This window comes from Phocoena sinus, chromosome 15 (assembly GCF_008692025.1).
Source record: "Phocoena sinus isolate mPhoSin1 chromosome 15, mPhoSin1.pri, whole genome shotgun sequence".
Lineage (NCBI taxonomy): Eukaryota > Metazoa > Chordata > Mammalia > Artiodactyla > Phocoenidae > Phocoena > Phocoena sinus.
Genome location: NC_045777.1, coordinates 49,902,957 through 49,926,795, shown reverse-complemented (window position 1 = coordinate 49,926,795; position 23,839 = coordinate 49,902,957). Strand labels below are relative to the sequence as shown.

General features: G+C 49.0%; 1 protein-coding gene across 4 annotated transcripts in view; it reads right to left on the bottom strand.

Moving 5' to 3' along the window:
* RAB11FIP3 (RAB11 family interacting protein 3) overlaps positions 1-23,839 on the bottom strand; it is a 79,139-nt gene that overhangs the window by 36,831 nt on the left and 18,469 nt on the right. For all 4 annotated transcript variants that reach the window (XM_032605560.1, XM_032605562.1, XM_032605561.1 and 1 more), the window contains exon 2: positions 1,954-2,047. In XM_032605560.1, coding sequence (XP_032461451.1) covers positions 1,954-2,047 — 94 coding nt within the window. The remainder of the gene's footprint in view (positions 1-1,953; positions 2,048-23,839) is intronic.

Genomic DNA, 23,839 nt, shown 5'->3' with positions numbered 1-23,839 from the left:
AGCCCAGGGTTCACCTCGCCCACCCCACCCCCAGTACGACCTCTGGGTGGTACTACCCAGCTCACCACACGGGCCTTGGGACTGCCCCCCACCTGGACCAGCCTCACGCCAGCTGGCCCCCAGAGAGGGCTGCCAGCCCGGAGCTGGCCCGTGAGGTCCTCCAGCCTGGCTCACCCACCACACTGAGGGCAGCTACACGGCCTCGGCATGTACCGCGCACACATGGGGTCCCCAGGCTGCACGGGGCCTCAGACGGCGTGCATGCAGACTGACTGGGAGAAAGAGCCAGTGGGGACTTGGGGTTTAGGAAACCTTGCCGGCGTGACACTGCTAGGCAATAACTTTGGGGCGGGGACAGACAAGACAGGTGACACTACCAACAACTGCTGATAAGACCCAAGGGCATCCCTTGACCCAGCCCCATCAGGTAACTGATGGTCCCGCCCAGGTCTGCAAGTCCTCCTTTTCCTCTGCCAAGAGCAGGAGGAGGGAACGAGCCTGCGACTGGGACCTCTCATCACCCTCACCCCAGCACGTGGCCACAGATGGGGAATGAGAAGGAAAGCTCTATTCAGAGCTTCGGGATTTTACTTAAAAGGACAGCATATGGGCAACCGGTGAGAGTGTGAAACGTTCGCTCTGGCAGTTCTGTATGAAACTAAGCTCACAGCCAGCACGCGACCAGCCATCCCATCCCTGGCCACAGGCCCCAAAGCCATGACAACACTGTCCACACAAAGACTTGGACCTCAGCGTCACTAGAAGGTTCATTCATTGCGGGCCCAAACTGGAGACATATTACTGTCCATCACCTGGGGGGCGGACAAACTGCATAGGCATGCAGGCGAGCACAGCTCCACACGGGAAGAGTGCCTTGACACGCGGCAGCATGGGTGAGTCGCGTCACACGTGGGCGAGCACAACACGGGAGTGTGGCCAATGGTTTATTTATGTGACGTCCACGAGAGGCAAGGCTAATCCATGCTGACAGAACCAGCCAAGGAGATGCCGGCAGAAGGGAGGGGATCACTGGAAGGCCGGCAGGGAGCTGTCTCCGGGGACAGTAAGGCTCTGGGCAGGGGTCTGCATCCCAGCAGGAGAACATCAACATTCACAGAAGGGCACACAAGATTTGTGCATTCACAAAAAGTAAACTTTGACTCAAAATAAGACTGCAAACAAATACTGAACTCTAATGAATCAGTAATGACTGATACACAGGACAAGGTGTTTGGGGGAGTGTATGGCAGTATACCTGTCTAAAGTGCATCCCATTAAAAAAAAAAAGATGGATTTTTGGACAGATGTATGGGTGGATATATGACATATAATGACACAAATGCAGGAAGATGTTCCCTGCAGATTGTGGATGGCAAACACACGTGTGGGTGTTCATTGTGTAAGTCTTGCAATGTTTTTGTATGTTTGGAAGTTTTCATCAAAAAAAACAGTTCTGGGGACTTCCCTGGTGGCACAGCAGATAAGACTCCATGCTCCCAATGCAGGGGGCCTGGGTTCGATCCCTGGTCAGGGAACTAGATCCCACATGCATGCCACAACTAAGGAGCCCATGTGCTGCAACTAAGAAGCCGGCAAGTCACAACTAAAGGAGCCCTGGAGCTGCAACTAAGGAGCCGGGCTGCTGCAACTAAGACCCGGTGCAACCAAATAAATAAATATTAAAAAAAAAAAAATGTCTGGGGAAAGGGGCAGTAGACTTCTAACCTTACAAATAAGTAGCTGAGTCAGTGAATTCTGGAGGACAGTGCGTGAGGAGCAAAGAACGAGGTAGGAGAGAGGGCATTCTGAAACCTGGGATGTTTCAGGGGCTCTAAGGAGAAGACTCAGCAAAGGGAGCCTGAGGAGTGAGGTTCACTAATCGGGGGGCGGCGGGCTGAGGGAGGGGGCTGAGGAAGGGGTGAGGCGACAGAAGCCCACGGTGGGGTGACTGACCTCCATTTCTGATCGCTGTGATTCCTCGGTAGAAGTCTTCGAAACTAATCACGCCGAGCCCACTGGGATCCAAGTACCTCGTTAAGTCCTTCACCTGCAATGGCCAAGTGAGAATGTTATCGGAGCCTTCACACTTTGGGTGGTGGGGGGGTCGTGCATGTGACATCTCACCACATTCAGAGAAGCAGGCGGCTTGCAAGGGGCAGTGCTGCAAGTAAGGGCCATTAGGTCCTCTGACTGGAGTGCCAGCAACAGCTCCAGACAGGGCACAGGTGGCATCTGGGGAGATGCTGCTAACAGTGCCCAGAACCATGAACCACGAACCACAGAATAAGACCCTGCTCTCAGGCCAAAAGCCATGCTTCTTGAGTGTGCTGAAGTTTTAGGCATTACTGCAGTCAGGATCCAGGCGCTATGCACAGCACAGACCCGCCCATCCCGACAGGCACCCCAGCCGTGCAGAGGCCTTAGTAAAACTGACTCCAGCAAGTAGACCCTGGACATCAGAAATAATAAAGAATAAGTGGGATAATACACACATGATGTTCCAGAGAATGAAACTCTCCAAAAAGAAGATAAGTTTCTGTTTGTAAGTATAAACTGGATTTCATCAAAATTTAATACTTTTGCTCTTTAAAAGACACCCTTAGACAACACTGTAGATCAACTATACTCCAATAAAAATTAATTTTAAAAAAAGACACCATTAGTATAACTAAAAGACACGGACTGCGAGAAAATCTTTGCAAATCATATATCTCATAAAGGACTTGCATCCAGAATGTATAAAGAAATCTTAAAATTCAACAAGAAGACAAACACAATTCGTTTTAATGGGCAAAAGATTTAAACAGACATTTCATCAAACAACATAAATAAATAGCTGATAAGCACAGGAAAAGATAGTCAAGATCCTGAGTCCTTAGGGAAATGCAAACTGAAACCATAAACGGCTGTAATGAAGACAATTGACAACAGCAAGTGTTGCCGAGGAAGTGGAGGCACAGGAACCTCCGACGCCGCCAGGAAGGGTGGGAAATGGTCTGGGAAATCTGGAAAACCAGGGCCAACCACACAACCCAGAAACTCTACTCTTAGGGATCTTCGCAAGAGAAAGGAAAACGTGGGTCCAAACAAAGACGTGTATGCAAATGTTTACAGCAAGCGGCATTATTCAAAACAGCCAAAGAGCAGCAGCAATCCAGATGTCCACCAGCTGAGGAACGGACAAACACGATGTGGTCCCTCCATACAAAGGACTACTCTTCAGCCACGAAAAGGAATGAAATACTGACACACATACAACATGAAAGAGCCTCAAAGACATTCTGCTAGATAAAAAGCTGGGCACAAAAGACTACAAATTATATCTTTTCACTTACAGAAAATTTTCAGAAAAGACAAACCTATAGAGCTCAGTGGTTTCCTGGGATTCTGGGGTAGAAGCAAGGGTTGACTGCAAACAGCACAAGGGATCTTTCTGGATCCCTTTACAACATCTAGAGATGTTGTAAAACTAGGCTGAGGTGAAGGGCATGACTCTATAAATTTGCTAAAATTCACAAACTGTATACTTTAAATGGATGAATTTTTTGGTATATATGTTATACTTCAACAAAACTCTCAAGAAACAAATGAATAGAAAGGTAAAAAGGATTCAAGGGAAACTGACAAATACTGAAGTAAGGCAAAGAAGATCTAATATATGGATATTAGAAGTCCCTCAGAAGAAAAATCAAAGCAAAGAACAAATATTAAAACTATACTTAAGGGACTTCCCTGGTGATCCAGTGGTTAAGAATCTGCCTTCCAATGCAGGGGACACAGGTTCAATCCCTGGTGGAGGAACTAGGATCCCACATGCCTCAGGGCAAGTAAGCCTGCGTGCCACAACTGCGGAGCCCACACACCACAACTACTGAGGCTGCGTGCTCTGGAGCCCACGCACCACAACTGGAGAAGCCCTCATGCTGCAACGAAGGTCCCGCATGCTGCAACAAAGATCCTGCATGCCGCAACTAAGACCCGACACAGCCAAATAAATTAATTAATTAGCCAAAGCAATCTTAAGAGAAAAAAACAGAGCTGGAGGAATCAGACTCCCTGACTGCAGACTATACTACAAAGTTACAGTAATCAAGACAATATGGTACTGGCACAAAAACAGAAATACAGATCAATGGAACAGGATAGAAAGCCCAGAGATAAACCCACACACCTATGGTCAACTAATCTATGACAAAGGAGGCAAGGATATACAATGGAGAAAAGACAGTCGCTTCAATAAGTGGTGCTGGGAAAACTGGACAGCTGCATGTAAAAGAATGAAATTAGAACATTCCCTAACACCATACACAAAAATAAACTCAAAATGGATTAAAGACTTAAATGTAAGACCAGACACTATAAAACTCTTAGAGGAAAACATAGGAAGAACACTCTTTGACATAAATCACAGCAAGATCTTTTTTGATCCACCTCCTAGAGTAATGGAAATAAAAACGAAAATAAACAAATGGGACCTAATGAAACTTAAAAGCTTTTGCACAGCAAAGGAAACAACAAACAAGACGAAAGACAACCCTCAGAATGGGAGAAAATATTTGCAAATGAAGCAACAGACAAAGGATTAATCTCCAAAATATATAAACAGCTCATGCAGCTCAATATTGGAAAACAAACAGTCCAATCAAAAAATGGGCCGAAGATCTAAACAGACATTTCTCCAAAGAAGACATACAGATGGGCAAGAGGCACATGAAAAGCTACTCAACATCACTAACTATTAGAGAAATGCAAATCAAAACTACAATGAGGTATCACCTCACACGGGTTAGAATGGGCATCATCAGAAAATCTGCAAACAACAAATGCTGGAGAGGGTGTGGAGAAAAGGGAACCCTCCTACACTGTTGGTGGGAATGTAAATTGATACAGCCACTATGGAGAACAGTATGGAGGTTCCTTAAAAAACTAAAAATAGAATTACCCTATGACCCAGCAATCCCACTACTGGGCATATACCCAGAGAAAATCATAATTCAAAAAGACACATGCACTGCAATGTTCATGGCAGCACTATTTACAATAGCCAGGTCATGGAAGCAACATAAATGCCCATCGACAGACGAATGGATAAAGAAGATGTGGTAAATATAAACAGTGGAATATTACTCAGCCATAAAAAGGAACGAAATTGGGTCATTTGTAGAGACGTGGATGGACCTAGAGACTGTCATACAGAGTGAAGTAAGTCAGAAAGAGAAAAACAAGTATCGTATATTAATGCATGTATGTGAAATCTAGGAAAATGGTACAGATAAACTGGTTTGCAAGGCAGAAACAGAGACACAGATGTAGAGAACAAACGTATGGCCACCAAGGGTGGGGGTGTGGGATGAATTGGGAGATTGGGATTGACATATATACACTAATATGTATAAAATAGATAGGTAATAAGAACCTGCTGTATAAAAAGTAAATAAATAAAATTGAAAACTATACTTAAGAAAATATCCCTAGAATAAAAAAAAGTTTTTAACTACATATTTGTTTTCTTCCTTATTTTTTTCCTTGAGACTTTATCTTATTATTTTTTTAATTGAAGTACAGTTGACTTACCATGTTTCAGGGGTCAACTACCTATCGAGAGAATATATCACATCCCTAAGAATATCAACTCCCATCCCCAAAAGACCTCATACAAGACTTATTCTGGTGAATTTCTTAGACTTTAAAGGAAAAGAAAAAAATCCTTTGAATATGCAAAAATCAAGTGATTTATAGAAGAAAATTAAATGATCATTAACATTTCTGGCAGCAACACCAAGTAACAAGGGATATTCGAATTCCACCAGGCCATGTGTTGTTGAGGACTGGGATCCCCAACACGACTCAGAAAGGAGAAAAAGATATAAGACTGAAGATGCCAGGCAAATACCCTATAATCCTGATTTTGAATTTTAAGTACCACCATGAAGCATCACTCATGATGTACTAAAAACAAAACAATCACTTTCTATTCTGTCCACTTAGCAGTCAGCACCCCTCCCACCCAGGTGAAGGTATTTACATTCCAATTCCCATTAGAGGGAACCAGGACCCTTGGAGAAGTGCTAGGGAAAGTGCAGGCTGAGCCTGGACTATCTTGTCATCCCTGAGAGCAAAGATGCTGTGAAAGACTTTGTCAGGTCAACATCAAAGAACTCAGGAGCCAACCTGAAAGGGAGCTGACCTGAGCACTGACTGGACACACCGAACTCGCCTCAACCCACAATGGAGCGACTGCAGTAAAAGTCACTGATCATCACTGGAGACACTAGGGAACCCACTTATTACTGTGAAAACTAACCCATAAAGGGAAAGAATCAAGTGGTGGGTCTGCCTTCCCTACACAGGCATAATGGGGCCACAGTATATGAACGAGGGCAATAGCTCTGTACAGAGCATCCCAGCTACTAAGCGCAGCAGCGATGGGACCAGAACAGCAGGTCCTGCCCGCGATCCTTGGTGAGGTAACAACACGTCACACATCACACAATACGATGTTCAGTGCCCCCAAGGGCACAGAAGACACACCCAGACACCACGTGTCTCCTGATGGAACCGCGAGACACTGCCTGAATCCACCCGGAATCCAACTGCCAATTTACGGGAAATACAATGATCAACATGTGTTAACAATACTGAGGAATATAATCAACAAAACCCAGTCCGTGAGACCCTTGACAGAGACAGACAAGGGACCTGCTGTCTTTAAGGGAAAAAACGATGGAGAGGAACCTTTATTAAGAGAATCAGGGGCTTCCCTGGTAGCGCAGTGGTTGAGAGTCCGCCTGCCGATGCGGGTTCGTGCCCTGGTCCGGAAAGATCCCACATGCCGCGGAGCAGCTGGGCCCGTGAGCCATGGCCGCTGAACCTGCGCGTCCGGAGCCTGTGCTCCACAACGGGAGAGGCCACAACAGTGAGAGGCCCGCGTACCACAAAAAAAAAAAAAAAAAAAAAGAGACTCAGGAGAGGGACGTCCCTGGTGGTGCAGTGGCTAAGAATCCACCTACCAACGCAGGGGACATCGGTTCGAGCCCTGGTCCAGGAAGACTCCACATCCCACGGAGCAACTAAACCTGTGCGCCAAAACTAGAGCCTGTGCTCTAGAGCCCGCGAGCCACAACTACTGAAGCTCCCAAGCCTCGAGCCTGTACTCCTCAACAAGAGAAGCCACCACGAGGAGAAGCCCGCGCACTGCAACGAAGAGTAGCCCCCTCTCGCTGCAACTAGAGAAAGCCCACGCACAGCAACGAAGACCCAAAGCAGCCAAAAATAAATAAATTAAATTAATTAATAAAAAAAAGAGAGACTCAGGAGACACACATCAACCTACTACCATGCAGGGACTTTCTGGGTCTGGACTCAATTTTTTTTTTTTTTTTTTTTTGCGGTACGCGGGCCTCTCACTGCTGTGGCCTCTCCCGTTGCAGAGCACAGGCTCCGGACGTGCAGGCTCAGCGGCCATGGCTCACGGGCGCAGCCGCTCCGCGGCATGTGGGATCTTCCCAGACTGGGGCACGAACCTGTGTCCCCTGCATCGGCAGGCGGACTCTCAACCACTGCGCCACCAGGGAAGCCCTGGACTCAAATTTTTTAAAGCTTTTAATCGTATTTATAAGGTAACTAGAAGCTTGAATACTGACTGATGCAGGATACTGAACACTGATTATTTGATGATATTGAGGAACGGCGGTTAATTTTTATAGGTGTGACAATGATATTTTGGTAATTTTTCCAAGTGCATTGCTTTTTTTTTTTTCTTGGCCACGTCATGTGGCATGTAGGACCTTAGTTCCCTGATCGGGGATCAAACCCATACCCCCTGCATTGGAAACATGGAGTCTTAACCACTGGACTGCCAGGGAAGTCCCAGCACATTGCTTTTTTCATATATACTTTTTTTTTTTTTTTTTTTTCTTTGCAGTATGCAGGCCTCTCACCGTTGTGGCCTCTCCCGCTGCAGAGCACACGCTCCAGACGCACAGGCTCAGGGGCCATGGCTCACGGGCCCAGCCACTCCGCGGCACGTGGGATCCTCCCAGACCGGGGCACGAACCCGTGTCCCCTGCATCGGCAGGCGGACTCTCAACCACTGCGCCACCAGGGAAGCCCCCATATATACTTATTGAAATATTTAGAGGGTAAGGCATATATGTGGTTACATGTACGTACCCAGCTGGCATGGCTGAGAAGTGTCAGGGCAGGGGGGCGCACACCAGGGAGGCATCGCACAATTCTCTCTAGTTTTCTATAGGCTTGAACTTTCCATAGTGAAAATAAGAGAGAAAAGGAGAAAAAGACCAAAGAAGAGCAAGAAAGAAAGAGAGGAAAGATGGGGGGAGGAGAGGGAGCAAAGGAGGAGGCAGTCAGCCAGGGATAGGGCGGACCTTGGACCACAAAGGGCTGACGCATGGACAGGGCACACTCGGGGAGGGGTACAGGCAAAAAGGGCGCTCAGTGGTGGAGAACCCACTCTGGCCAAGGCCCCCCACAAGCACTGTTCTGTGCTGGGCAGGCTGGTGGACACTGCCACAGTTAGCCCTCTCCCCCATCTGTTGATGTGCGTGGACAGGGACCAGCTCAAGCCAACTGACCCACAGCTCAGGATTCTCTAGCCTTCCCCCATCCCAGGGCCCATGTGTTCCTGAGACACTGGGCTTGGAAGTCCACGCAGCAGCTGACTTCTTGAGACCATGGAGTCTGAATCCTCCCTCCTTATCTCACGAAGGCCTTCATCCCTAAAGCTCCTCGCTTGCTGGGGACCTGAAATCCACAGCGGCCAATATGTCCTTAAGATTCCTAAGGGGACGTCCCTGGTGGCCCAGGGGTTAAGAATCCACCTGCCAATGCAGGGGACACGGGTTCGAACGCTAGTCCGGGAAGATCCCACATGCTGCGGAGCAACTAAGCCCGTGTGCCACTATTGAGCCCGTGCTCTAGAGCCCGCAAGCCACAACTACTGAGCCCGAGTGCCACAACTACTGAAGCCCACGCGCCTAGAGCCCGTGCTCTGCAACCAGAAAAGCCACCGCAATGAGAAGCCCGTGCACTGCGTGGAAGAGTAGCCCCCACTTGCCACAACTAGAGAAAGCCCATGCGCAGCAACGAAGACCCAACACAGCCAAAATTAAAAAAAAAAAAAAGTCCACTTTATTTTTCTTTATAATTTGGAGGATAAATCAATGTCCATGCAGCTGATGATTGGGGGATCGTTCTATTCTCTAAGCCCAAAGTACTCCATTCAGAGGCCTTCAGGAAAAACAACGAGCCTGGAAATTAAGAACCTGCCCTTTCTTGCAAAGAAGAGACAGAAAACCAAGCTCAGAGAAGTACACCCCATCCAAGCCAGCTAACACCCGTCAGGCAGACAGACACAGGAGACCACAGAAACACCCCAGGAGAGAACCCCACTCTGCAACCAGCTGCAGACAGACGGGCCCAGCTTCCACGCGGTTATTCTAACAAGAGAAATTTACTGGCAAATCATATTGTTTCTGCTACAGACGTGCAGACATAATCTGCAGAAGCCAGAACAACTTCTCCAACCCCAGCTAACTCCAGCCACAGAAGCCCCAGTCACAGAAGCCCCAGTCACAGAAATCATGGGAAAGCACAGCCCTTCACAAGGAGAGCGATCCTCCTTCCTGCACCTGCTCCTTACCACTGTCCTTGAACTGTAACATTTTCAAAACAGCTTGTCTTTTATCAGAAGCACCTCAACCTAACTAACATTTACAGAACACTCCAGCCTATATAAGTAGAATCCTGACAAGTGTACATGGAACATTTATCAAGACAGTCTATATACTGGGCCATAGAACAAGTTTCAAAAGACTCAGGTCTCAAGTCAACATCATTAACCATTAGGGAATGTAAATCCCCACTGTAGTGAGGTGCATGTGTATCCGAGTGGCCAGAATGTAAGACTGGCCACACCACACACACCAAGTGTTTGGAGGATGAGCATTGGAATTCTCCTACACGCTGCTGCCAACTGGAAAATTCCACAACCACTTTGGGAAACTGTCTGGAAATTCCTAAGAAGGTTAGTCTTATTCCTACCACACAATCACACAAAAGAAGTCATTTCACTTCTAGGTGTTACTCAAGAGAAATGAAAGCAGACGTCCAAAACAAGACTTGTAGACAAAGGATAACAGAAGCCTGATTTGTAATGGCCAAAAAAATGGAGACAACCCAAATGTCCATCCACACAAGAATGTATAAAATGTGGTATTCCATGGGGGGAAAAAATAAGCAGCAGCAGCCATGGTGACAAGAAGCAAAATGCTCTAGGGCCTCCTATAGCAATTCATAAACTTCACACCGACGTGCGGGTGCGCAGGCGGGGGCGGGAGAGAAGCTGATGGTAGCTCATCCCGAATGTCCACAACGAGGCCTGCAGCTCACCCACCTAAAGGCATCTGACCTTCTTTCTAGGAGCATCTATAAAGCAGCTAAACTACGTGCCGTATATATACAACGGCTTTCCCTGCTGCCGAGAACTCCTCTCAGCTGTCCTGGGCTGCTCTGCCCAAGCACCTGGAAGGACCAGCCAGTGCCCGAGGCATCCAGAGGCCATCTGCCTCTGCACCTGGAGGGGTGATTCTAGATCACCTGTTATGATGAACTGATTAACCGCCCTTGGTTTAAGGGGGAGGGCTTAGAAAATTCTAAAATAAAAGCATCGTGCTGGTCTTAGATGGACAAGGTCATTCCTCATGTATCACGTTCAGGAATCCACTTTTGTCTTTAGACACAGGTGCTGCAGTGTCGCCAGCCGTGTCCTTTGTGGATGGAAGGCGCCCACTCAGAGCCCAGCTGTACCCCGTGACTGGGAGGCTCTTCTTGCTGTGCTTTGGGACAGGGACACCAGAAGCTGCCGTCTCCCTACGTCTGTCATCGCTAGGAGTTTGGAGGCTTGCTCTTTGAAGATCTTGGTGTGTGGGAGGTGGGGGTCAGGGAGGCTGGGGTCTGGGGCAGGGGCACCTCCAGCCGCTTCAGGGAACGCAGCTGTTCCGACCACCTTATTTCTTTAACAGCTTTATGGACATACAATTCACCAATTTAAAGGGTACAATTCAGCGGTTTTTCGTATATTCACAGAGCCGTCTCCAAGTTACTTTAAAGACAATAAAATCTTAAAATGGACACAAGAATACTCGGGAAAATAGTCAAGTGGAAACACTCAAGCTTTATGCAAACGTGCTGAAAAGATGAAACAGAGGGCTTCCCTGGTGGCGCAGTGGTTGAGAGTCCGCCTGCCGATGCAGGGGACACAGGTTCGTGCCCTTGTCCGGGAAGATCCCACATGCCGCGGAGCGGCTGGGCCCGTGAGCCATGGCTGCTGAGCCTGCGCGTCCGGAGCCTGTGCTCCGCAACGGGAGAGGCCACAACAGTGAAAGGCCCGCGTACCGCAAAAAAAAAAAAAAGATGAAACAGAATTTACAGGAGTAACAGAGAACATGTCTGTTCAACTTATGCAAACCCGTTAATCAGGGTGAAGAGGAGGCACCGCTGGACGCAGAGGCCTCTCCACCCCTCCCTGCATCTCAACTCCCAGAAGGGGCACTGTGGGCCCCCCCAAGGGGCTACGAAAGGCTCTTCCCCCTCACGGCTCTTCTCTGGATCAAGGACGATCGGGCCCTGCTCCCGGACATGTGAGGGCAGCGTGCAGTGTGCCCTCCAGCCTGTCACCTCTCTGCACATAACAGAAGTGGAGGTGTCATTCCTTACAGGACACCCCTGGACTCCTAGCCTAACCCAGGCCCCTTAGAATAAGTAAAGGAGGAAAGGAAGAAACCGCACAGTTATCCAGCACAGGTAGGCACAGGTATGCAGCTCAGCAGCCGCGGCGCTGCAGGCTGAAACAGGACAGACCACCCCCACTCTGGCCAGCCTGGCTCCATTCGGAAGCCCTTCTTTCTGCTCTTCAGCTTTGGATGGTTTTGGGGGTTCACTGCCTCTACGTCTAACTAATGTGCTCCTGGTGCTATTTCGTGGCTTGTCAAATTTACATGCTGCATTTTGCCCTCCTATGATGAAAAGCAAGAATTCAACACCACCCTCCCACCCCAGTTTAGCTAGGCCTTCTGCAGCGTTCACATCATGGAGTACAGAAATATTTTTCACTGGAGAGCACTGCCTTTCTTACATAATTTCTTCCTCTGCTTAGCAATTCCCTTGCTTTCCATGCCTCCACTGTCCACACACCTACTGCTCTATGCAACCTTCCCCAGACCCCCACCCCCCGGCCCCACCCGACTCCTTGTGTTTCCTCATGCCGCTGCTCCTAGCCCGCGTTCCCACCTTCCATGCTGGGAACCCTGTGTCCTCCTTTCTTAGTGCCCCTCATCTCACAGAAGCCCCTGCAGCTTCGTGAGGAAGGGGTGCGTGGTGTGCATCCTGAGCATCCTTATCTGAGGCCAGCACTCTCCCCTTACCTGGGCAGGTGCCTGCACCCGGCTGTAGGGTGGAAACCTGTCCTAATGCAGTGGGAAGGCCATCCACCCCACTCCTGCACGTGCTGTGGCCTCTGATACCAACCCCATCATAATGCTTTGTGTGCGGCCTGTTTTAATCTCCCTTCTCTTTATTGGCAGGATTTGCCATATTTGTTGGGGGTACTTTTTCCTCACAGGAAGAGCCCTTTCAGCTGGAGACGCAGTCCTCCTGAAGGTCCCTATGACGGTGTCTCTGGGCCCCTCCCCACAACTGTTGGTCCGGCAGTGCACCTCATTAATCACGCTCTCGTCCTTATATTTCATCTCCTAGTATCTCTGCCTTTTAAAGAAGTTTCTGGGATGTATTCTTGACTTGATCTTCATTTTTAATTTCTTATTAAAGAAATGCTTTTATTTCGTTTTTAATTTCTCAGGGTGTGTTCTATTTCTCTGAATGTGATGTGTTCTTTAACCTGACAATATAAATCGTTTCATTTTCCAAGTTTTTTTCTGCTCTCTGCACTGACTCTGTTCCCTTCAAGTGCCTTCCACTTTTTCTTTTTTGTTTTTGGTCTCTGCCTTTCTTGCTGGAGGCTTCCCTAAAGTATCTGAGGTCCCTGACCATCCCTCTATACTTAAAAGTGGTCACTAAAAAGTTGACAAGCTGGGCTTGTCGACTGGGGACCTTACTGCAGGTGCCTTGGGCAGAGACCTGGCTCTGTGTCGTCAGCTGCTCCAGGACTGGACGCTGTGGGGACAGGGTCCTGAGAGGGCTTGTGAATATGATGGGATAGCCGTGTGCGGCAAACGTGAAGGCCAGTGTGTGTGTTAACTGTAGCAGATAGCTGGTCACAAAGAAGTAAGCTGTTGTGCTGTGAGGGCCACATGGCTGGACCTGAGGGTGGCCAGTAGGACCCAAGGGCTGTTGCCTGCCAACCACCAGCAAGAAAACAGGGATCCCAGCACTACAACCACAAGGAACTGAATGAGCGTGGTAGAGGACCCTGAGTCCCAGGTGGGAATGCAGCCTGGACAGATACCGGGCAGAGGGCACAGCCAGTGCAAAGGGCCGGAGGAGGCGAATCCGTGGCACACAGGGAGCCTCAAGGAGGCCAGTGGCTGGAGCAGAGGGAGCGAGGGGTTGGCAGCAGAAAAGTGGTCAGTGCCCTGGGAGACCTCTGAGCACAGGAATCACAGGATTTGCCTTAACACTACTATCTGGCTGCCTGTGAGCCAAGGCTGCAGGGTGGAGCAATGAGGCAGTGCTGCCACAAGCCAAGCAGAGCAACAGGTGAAGCCTGAGAAGTGGTGGGACTCTGGACGTATCCTGACAACAGAGCCAGCAGCGTTTCCCAATGGATCATAAGTCGGGTGAGAGAAAGACGTTTTGGCCCGAGTCGCTAGAAGGGTGGGACTGCTGTTTACTGAGATGGGGACACTGCAGGTGGCACTCAAAGCTTCAGCCATGAGTCTGAGACGTCCATCTGACATCCCAGCATCCAGGAGTGCGTCAGGCTGGAGAAGTGATGTTGGGGGTCATCAGCACAGAGGCCACATTTACAGTGTTAGCCTGGGAGTGAGTGAGACCGAGGGGGGAGGAGCAGCCCTGGGCCTCCGCCCTGGGTGAGGAACCAGCGAAGTGAGACTCAACAGCCAGTGGTGTTCAGTGCTGCGTGTGGCAGGGCAGGCCAGGCAAGTGACGCACAGTCACAAACCAGCGTAACCATGACAGCACAGGTGTCCAGAGCATCTGTGGCTTTCCTCACTCTGACCTAGAAATGGGGCTGCCTCGTTGAGCCTTCACTTTCCGAAGGCTTTTAATGCCTACTGCTACTTTACCTTCAGAAAGGCTATGATGGCACGCTTTCAAAAATCTTTTAGTTGTGATAAAATATACATAAAATTTACCATCTTAACCATTCTTAGGTGCGCAGCTCAGTGGCATTAAATACATTCACACTGCTGTGCACCATCACCCCCAGCATCTCCAGAACTTTCTCATCTTCCCAACTGAAACTGTCCCCACTAAGCACTAACACCCCACACCCTCCCTCCAGCCCCTGGCGACCTCTATCTACTTTCTGTCTCTGAACCTGATGTTCTAGAGACCTCGTAGAAGGGATCATACAGGATTTGTCCTTTTGTGTCTGGCTCATCTCACTGTGCAAAATGTCCTCCAGGTTTGTCCATGTTGCAGTGTGTGTCAGAATGTCCTTCCTTTTAAGGCTGAATGGCAGTCGCTGTATGCATACACCACGTTCTGTTTATCCATTTATCTGACCATGGACACTGGTGTTGCTTCCACTTTTTGCTGACTGTAAATAGTGCTGCTATGAACAAGGATGTGCAAATATATAATGGTATAATTTTAAGAAGAAAAAATGTACATGCTGTGTGATTCTAACACAATGACATTTAGCAACCTGGGTAAATATTATCATATTACTTCTCAAGAGGGTCTACGTGTAAAACGCTAGTGGTTTTTTCCCATTTCCTAGTCTCCTTCCACAGCTACTGAAGCACTTTGAATTTTATGTCCTCTGTTTGAAACTGGTTGTTTTCCTTTCTTGGATCATGGACACTTTCCCCTACTGTATTAGCATCCTGTGGCTGCTATAACAAATTACCACAAACTTAGGAGCCTAAAACTACAGAAACCTATTCTCTTACAGTTCTGGAGGTCAAAGTCCAAAATGAGTCTTTAGGGTGAAATCAAGGAGTTGGCAGGCTGGTCCCTGCTGGAGGCTCCAGGGGAGAATCTGCCCCCTGGCCGTCTGGCTGCCAGCATTCACTGAGGCTGGACACCCCAAGCCCGACTTCCATCGCCACACAGCCAAGTCCTCTTCTCCTCCCACCTCACTGTTATAAGGACCCTGGTGGTTCCATTGAAGGCCCACCAGGATAACCCCATCTCAAGGCCCTCAATTTAATCACATCCACAAAGTCCCTTTTGCCATGTAAGGTAGTGTTCACAGGCTCCAGGGAATAGGACCTGGATATCTTCCGGGGCCACTGTCAACCTACCACATCCAACTTACTTTTTTAAAATAACACTTTATTGAGATACAATTTCCACCCTTACTGTTTTAAGTCAATCAACTCCTCTTGGAAGAAATTCAGCTTACCTGAATGTTGATTTTATTTTACTTTATTAACATTTATTTATTTATTTATTTATTGAAGTAGAGTTGATTTACAATGTTAATTACTGCTGTACAGCAAAGTGATTCAATTATACATATATATACATTCTTTTTTATATATATTCTTTTCCATTATGATTTATCATAGGATATTGGATATAGTTCTCTGTGCTATAAAGTAAGACCTTGTTTATCCATTCTTTATATAAAAGCTTACATCTGCTGACCCCAACCTCCCACTCCATCCCTCCTCCAACCCCCTCCCCCTTGGCAGCCACCAGTCTGTTCTCTATGTCCGTGATTCTGCTTCTGTTTCACAGATAGGTTCATCTGCATCATATTTTGGATTCCACATCTAAGTGGTATCAGACAGTATTTGTCTTCCTCTTTCTGGCTTACTTCACTTAAGTATGATAATCTCTAGCTGCATCCATGTTGCTGTACTGAATGTTGATTTTAAATCTTTATTCTCACCCGTTTGGCAGGGGCCCACTGCCATGGTCCATTTTGCTCAATGCTATACCCCAGGGTGAGAATGGTGCCTGGCCCATGGCAGGTGCTCAGTAAACATTTACTCAGTGAAAGGAGGGCTCTGTCACAGGGACCAGCAGCTGGACGCAACAGTGGGGGGGGCTGGTCGAGACCCCCTTAATGCGGCCAGATCAAACCATGCCCCAGAAGAACATATGCGTCTCCCAGAGCAGGTGGCTGCCCAGAGTGGACTTTCATGTCCCCCTTTATGGGGACAGACCCCCACCTCCCCACTGGGGAACCAATGTCCTCTTGGACCCTGTGCTCTGCCTCAAGGAAAGGCCTCTCTCTCCTTGGTGGAGCAGGCAGCCCAGAGTCACCATGTAGGGACAGTGCCTAAGAAAGACACTGCCACAGAAGCCCAGGCTGCTACTGGTGGCCCCTGGGCCCAGGCTGGCATGGCATGAGTTGCCCCTGAAAACAAGCTCTTCACAGAGTGAATCACGCCGATTAGCATGTACTTTCTCATAAAAGTGTGGTACAACCCTCGCTTTGTTCCTAGGAAGGTCACACAAGCATAGGAAAGAGCTGGGGGCACACATTTCAGGGCCTTCCAGCAGCCACAGCTCCAGAACATGGCAAAGCCTCTGATTTGCACATACTCACTTTTCTAGATAAGAAGAGACACAGCGCCACAGGCCATGTGAAACAACAGATAAAACCCCTACTTTAAGGTACCTGACTGCCCTTGGCCCTAAGGCTGCCCCTGTGTGCTCCAGACGGTTACACCCCAGGGCACTGGGTAAGCACAGCCCCGGACCCAAAACTCTTTCCCTTGTGCCTTCAGCTCCCTCCTGGGTGTATCTGAAGGCACAGATTTACAAGTGGCACAAGGACTTCATTATGTGATCATTCTGCTTAAACAAAGAGCTCTGAGATGGTCCTCTGCCCCCCGCAGGCTGCCCAGGTGAGCCAAGCCCCCCAGGTGAGCTGTACCAAGGGCGATGTTGGGAAGACGGCCTGCGAGCGTCACTCTTTAAGTCCCCGGAAGAAGACACCCTCTATAAGGAGAGCTGATGCTGCAAAGTCACCACCAGAAATGAGGCAAACCTCAAGTAGCGCCCCGCCCTCAAGTAGCGCCAGTGTTTTGCTTCACTTGGACAACCGACTTGTGACGTGGGCCAGAGAGGCCAAGGCAATCGGCAGGGGAAAGAAGAGATGACAAGACGCAAAACAACATCCTCCCATGCAGGTCCCAGAAGACCCAGGAAGACCGACACCCCCACCCCAGAACCATCAGGACATACCTCCTCCACTCCCCACACGGCACTCAGCACAATCTCTCCCCCACCCCACCCCAGCCTGCTTGCTGGGGTTTCGACCTGCACTTGGCCCAGGGTGGCACACGGCTGGGAACAAATGCACGAGTGCCCAGAAGACAGGCTCTCTCCCGCAGCCCTTCGGGTCTTCTGGCAGAACCGTTTCCCCACAGGAAACCCAGTACAGGAGCCAACAGTTACCTGGTTCAGCCACCTGACTGGGGAAAACGCCCTTCAGATGTCACTCCCCAGCACCAGACCAGGTCAGAAACAGCCACACCCATGTAGTCTGTGGTTGGGTTTCAGTAGTTTTGTTTTGTTTTGAAATTTGTTTAAACCTAAAAGTGACAGTTCCTAGATTGTGACAGTACCTAGGACAAATCTTGAGAGGACTAAAAAAAAAAAACTCCAGAAGCTCTAAAATGTGAAGCGTTAAACCTTGGAGCTAAATAAAGCTAACTGTAGAACGGGCCTAATGTCTATGATCATCACAATTTTTTAAAAATTATCAAGAGATCATGCAACAGTGGAGAAAACTTCTAAGTCAGCACAAAATGAAAATTCTTCAGGCTCTCATTCTGTCCACTATCAGCCTGTTTTCTCTGCCTTCATCTTCTGCACTTTGCTCTTTAAAAGCAGAATGCTAAACCAAAACAAAGACAGTATTTATTCCTTAATGATATAGACTGATGGCATCCATCTGAAACATATAAGAAGGGATAACAGCACAAAAGAAAGGAACTCTACAGAAACTCATAACATTTTTATAGCTCCACAGGATTTTAGAGGCTGCTTGAGCTGACCCCACATCACAGGTTAAGAAATGGAGGCCAGTCAGCACTCACTGTGACACAAAAGATACACACACAAAAATACTGTTCACTAACACTTTTAGAGAAACATCAGGTCAAACTCATAAGAAAAATGCAAGTTAAAACGACACTGATATACCATTGTCCCTGTATCAGACTGGCAATACTTTTCTAGAGGACAATTTGGTGTTAAAAACATTTAAAAAATCATTTAAGATCTACACATGTTTCCCCAGCAATTACATTCTTCTTTTTTTTTTTCGGTACACGGGCCTCTCACTGCTGTGGCCTCTCCCGTTGCAGAGCACAGGCTCCGGATGCGCAGGCTCAGCGGCCATGGCTCACGGGCCCAGCCGCTCCGCAGCATGCGGGATCCTCCTGGACAAGGGCACAAACCGGCGCCCCCTGCATCGGCAGGCGGACTCTCAACCACTGCGCCACCAGGGAAGCCTCATTCTTAAGACTTTAACCTAAAGACATAATAAAGATTGTGTAGGAAGATTCAGCTAGGAAAAAGCTTATAACAGCAGAAAAATGAAAACCTAAAATACCAAAGACAGAGGATTAACTGCATAAATTCTAGCACATTCATTCATATGATGGAAAAGTAGGCATTAAAATCATGTTGTAGGAGTAAATCTACCAACATTGAGAGATGATGACAATATACTGATTTAAAGTAAATTAAAACTGTGACTTTGGTTTTATTTATCTCTCTTATATAAATAATGATTTAAAGCCTAGAAGGTTGAAATGATTCACAGTGTCAGATGGGATTTTTGTTTTCTCCTTTGTTTGCATGTTTTTTATGTAAATGTACATTACCTTGTTATTGCTTTAAAGGCAATACCAACCTGAGAACAGGTTCTTGATTCACATGTTACAAATGCTAAGATTCCTCCTACGAGAAAGTTCTTAGTGTAAAAGAGAAAGAAAGCCAAATGTTCCTCTAAATGCGGATTAAGCCCCACTAACCAGTACTTCTCGCAAAAGGCATCATAAGGCAGGCTCCTTGAAGGCAGTTTTTAAAAATAAAATCACCAAGAGGAAAATGTCTGGCGACTTTGTGGCTTTTCTCTCCTCACCAGCCAGAGTGAATTGAATCACGCTGATAAGGATGGACCTTCTCATAAAAGGGCTTTCTGTTTCCCACAGCAAAAAAGTCAGCCTTGTTTTTCCTGGATTTTAGTAGAGTAAACCAACCCACCCAAAGCTGGAATGAAACACAACCGTAAACAAGTGGAAAAAGGAGAAGGGTGGGTGAAGGAGGGGAGGAGAGGGAGGCACCTGCCCCTGCAGCGTCGCTCCTGACTCTTGGGAGAACCAGACTCGACAAGGGAGACTGTCCTGAGGTCCCCTCTGTGGTCAAAGAGCCACTTGATAAGCAACCAACGGAGCCAGAGCTCCTGCCCAGAGGGTCACTCACAGGCGCTGCCCGTGAACCCTACGCACACACGGGAAGCACAGCTCTGTGCTTTCCCACAGCTCAGCACACAGGGCCACTCCGACAGCACAGAAAACAATTTATCTCCTCCCAACTCCCTTGGAGTGCTGCTCCCAGGAAAGCACCTTCCCCTGGACCGTGGACAGCTGAGCAGGAGAGCCAGCTCCTGCACACAGCCCTGTCCAGCCTCTGCTCCTCTGCAAACAGCAGCAGCCTTCACGAGAAGTACCCAAGGCTCCAGAAGGAAAGGAAAAAGTGCTTTAATTCAAAGTATGTGCGCCCCCGGCCCCCCATTCTCTCCCCAAGTACCCCTCACACTGACTGGGCCTGGGCGAGGCAGAGGGGCAGGACCCAGGAGGGAACCTCTATGGTGACCGCCACAAAGGAAGCCTGTGTCCAGGCCCAAGCACTGACTTTCAAGCCTGACCAAAAAACATACTTGTTTACTGATGACTTAAAAAGGCCACAAAGGCCCCACTAACACACCCAGCTAGCGAGGCCCCAGTCACCCGTCACCACAGCGCTGGGACTTTCTCCCCAGGAGGCAGCGCCCCAAAGTGGAAAGTAATGGGACTTTGGGTCTGACAGCTCCAGGTTCAGATGCAGCCTCTCTCAGCAACTGTGTCTTCTCAGAGCGGCTCCTCAGCGAGCTCCTGGTCTCACCCTCGACACACCTGCTCGGGCAGGACAAGGGTTCTCCCTCACAGCCAAGCTCTCCACCTCTGTTCCTGATCCCACCCCAGAGAGTGGGACGGAAAGTGCCCACGGCACAGCAGGGCCCTCGGGTCACTGTGTGCAGCCAGGGTCCAGATGCACGGCTCTGGGGCAGAAGTCTCCCAGTGATGCAGCAGCACCTCCTGGGCACTCGTTAGGGATGCAGACTCTCAGGCCCCACCCGGGAACTGCTGAAAAGGGGACTTGCTGGTGAGACCTGGCACTATGTTCTAACAAGCCATCCAGGCCATCCGATGCCACTGCAGGTTGAGAGCCTCTGAGCAGAGGGAGGAGCAGAGGCCTGGCCCCAGGAGGACTTCACGGGACCAGACAGGACGGGGCTGAAGAAGCCAAAGACCTTGTTTGTTAATATGTAACTCCAGGGGATTCCCTGGTGGCACAATGGTTAAAGAATCTGCCTGCCAATGCAGGAGACACGTGTTCAAGCCCTGGTCCGGGAAGATCCCACATGCCGCAGAGCAACTAAGCCCGTGCGCCACAACTACTGAGCCTCCGCTCTAGAGCCTCTGAGCCACGGCTACTGAAGCCCGCACACCTAGAGCCCATGCTCCGCAGCAAGAGAAACCACCGCAATGAGAAGCCCGTGCACCGCAATGAAGAGTAGCCCCCGCTCGCCGCAACTAGAGAAAGCCCACGCACAGCAACGAAGACACAACGCAGCCAAAAATAAATAAATAAAATTTTTTTTTTAAATGTAACTCCAACCACCATCCCCAGACTCCCCGAGACACCCACAAGCGGGAATATTAACCCCACCTCCAAAAAAAACAGTGCCATGTAGGGACCCTCCTATTTCATAGGTTGTGAATCTGAACCTGGATTCCTCCTTCCTTAAATACACAATCAAAGGGCAGACTGTGTTATTACAACACAGGAAGAGGGCCCAGGGCCACGAGTGTGTATCGCTCAGGACAGGAGAGAGCAGGGCAGGACGAAGTGCTCCAGCCCATGCATGGCGCCACCAACTGGGCACGTCCCAGCTCGCAGGAGAGTTTGTGTACAAAATCTCTTTGTAGTAGAAACTAGAGTATCAGACATAAGGGATTATTTTATTACCATCACAGGAAATTTCAAATCCATATTTAATTTTTGTGACTTGTCTATCTGTGGGTGTTTAAATAAATAAGCAGCATTTTCTCAGGGAGGGGGTGGATGTGGAGACAGGACACGCTCCACTGTCAACAGCAACTGGGAGAGATTTCATGTCCTAGGATGTACACTTCTGGAACATTTTTTGCAGTAATGGAAAAATATGACTTCAGTCATCAGGAACATCAAAGGCTGAAGGAACACGGACCCAAGCTGATCTTCTCACGTCTCAAGAGGCTGGATGAGGAAGAAGGTGGTCAGGCATGGACAGAGCTCGCCTCCCCAGCTGTGCCACCCAGACTCAGCACACAGCATCTTCAGAAGTGAGTCTGTCTTTCCTTAAGGGATAGAAGGGTCTCACTGTGTCTCTTGAGCAGCTTTGTGAGGAAGATGCATCTCCAACTTTCTGAGAAACCAGAGGCAGGACGCTGGGGCAACGCAAGGGGCTCTCTTCCAGCAAGAGGGCGTCCTTCAGGAAGTTAGAGTGCCAGCCAGGCCACGGAGCGCCCACCATCACCTGTCCTCAGGGGAGAGGGGAAGGAGGGGGAGAAAGGAGCCGCCTGGTCCACCTCTCCCTGCACTTCTGGCTTCCACAGAAACCAGTTTCATCCCCAACATGGTATCCCGAGTCTTTTGAGCCACTTAGTAAGTTTTCAATACAAAGAAAAGGAACACAGCAAGGTAAGGTCCAGAAATATTTTAAGCAGTTCCCAAGTTTTGAAACTATTTACAAGCTCACCACATGTAACATTAATAATACAACATAATAACACTTAACACATAACCAGGTAAATGTAACATGGTTTTGGAACATGACTATACTTAGGAAGTGAAAAGGTTAACACTGAATATGCTACTCATACATACAGAATTGGAAACAGGAGATTCTTAGGAGGCAGAATAAATGTTTTTCACAAAACAGAAATTAATTAAAAATCAACCAAAGGAAAAAATAGGGTCGGATCTGTTGAAGGGTCCCAAATAATCAGACACAGCAAAAACAAACACACAGAAACCACAGACAAGAAACAAAGCCTCCCTTTAAAAGAAAAGTATTTACTCTTCCTACCCAATTTCAAACAGCCCCCAAACCATTAATTCCTAGAAGGCAGGAAATGTGTTCCTAATTTCTTTTGGCAACTCCCCCTAAAAGGCCAGCACTAGCTTCCTGCACACCTTTCAGGTAACCACACACCGCCCCAGGGCCCTTGAGCCACAAGCCATAAATATACATGCAACTTTTTAAAGTTCCTCTAGGGTGTCCCAAAGGGAATTAAAATCTAAAGAACACGGCTCTGCACACAGTGAGCCCTCAATCACTCAGAGTACCCCCCACCCCGGGTCAGCACCACACCTGCCCTATTCATTGCTCACAAGCACCTGTGAACCGGGCACTGCCAGGACCCTCACTTGGACAGAGGCCTGGAGCAGGTGAGTATCTTGCCAGGGCCCCCAGCCTTTGGCCCTCACACCCCCTTCCTCAGCCCGCTCTGCGTTCTCCATCCCCCGGGGGCCTCAACATTCATGTTTTCCGGAGGCTTCACTGGTGACTCCAGCTGAACGCCATCGGCCACGGCTGGTCGCCCATAGCACTCCCCCTTGTCCTTGCTGACAGACTCCCATCCTGTCCGGGTCTTCCTTCCTTCAGCCATGTGTGTCTGCAAATACCTGGGAGGCCCACCAGGCACGTTCATGGTGTGCAGGTGGGAATGGAGACAGAGATGACAAACAGCAGCATAAGTAAAACATGGACTTTGCTAGATGCTTTAAGTGCTAAGGGGAAAAGCAAAGTGGGGAAAGGGGAACAGAGAATGCTAGAGGAAAGGAATGGCCTGTTAGTGCGGGGGAGGCCCAGCAGGCAAGGCTGCCTGGAGCCAGGCCAGCAGAGTGGTCCTGACTGGTCAACCAGTGGTTCTCACACACCTCACCCTGCAGAGTGAATGCTGTGTCCCTAATAAGCCTCTGGGCCCTGCTGCCAGTCCAGGGACCCTACTTGCAGGGACCAGCCCGGGGAGTGCCTACAAGCAAACTGGCCAACAAAGCGGAGGGGGGCCAGTGGGCCTTGGGAAGACTGGGGGAGAGTTCCTCAGACAGAAACAGAGGGACCTGGCTGCTGCAGCCCAGACGGGCAGGATCTCAGGACGCTGTCAAGGGTCACCCGCCGGAGGCTTGTCCCGTGTGAGGACGCACTTTCTTCATTCTCGGAGCCTGGCTGTGTTACGTGCTGCTGAGTCCTTCTACATACTGACCTCTCAGATTCTACGTCCAGCCCAGACTGGTCTCTAAGCTCCAGGCCAGAGAGCACTGGACATCCATGGAAATGCCCCCCAGACCCAGGCCTAGGCTCTCCATCCCACCCGCACCTATTCGGCCACAGGATGGG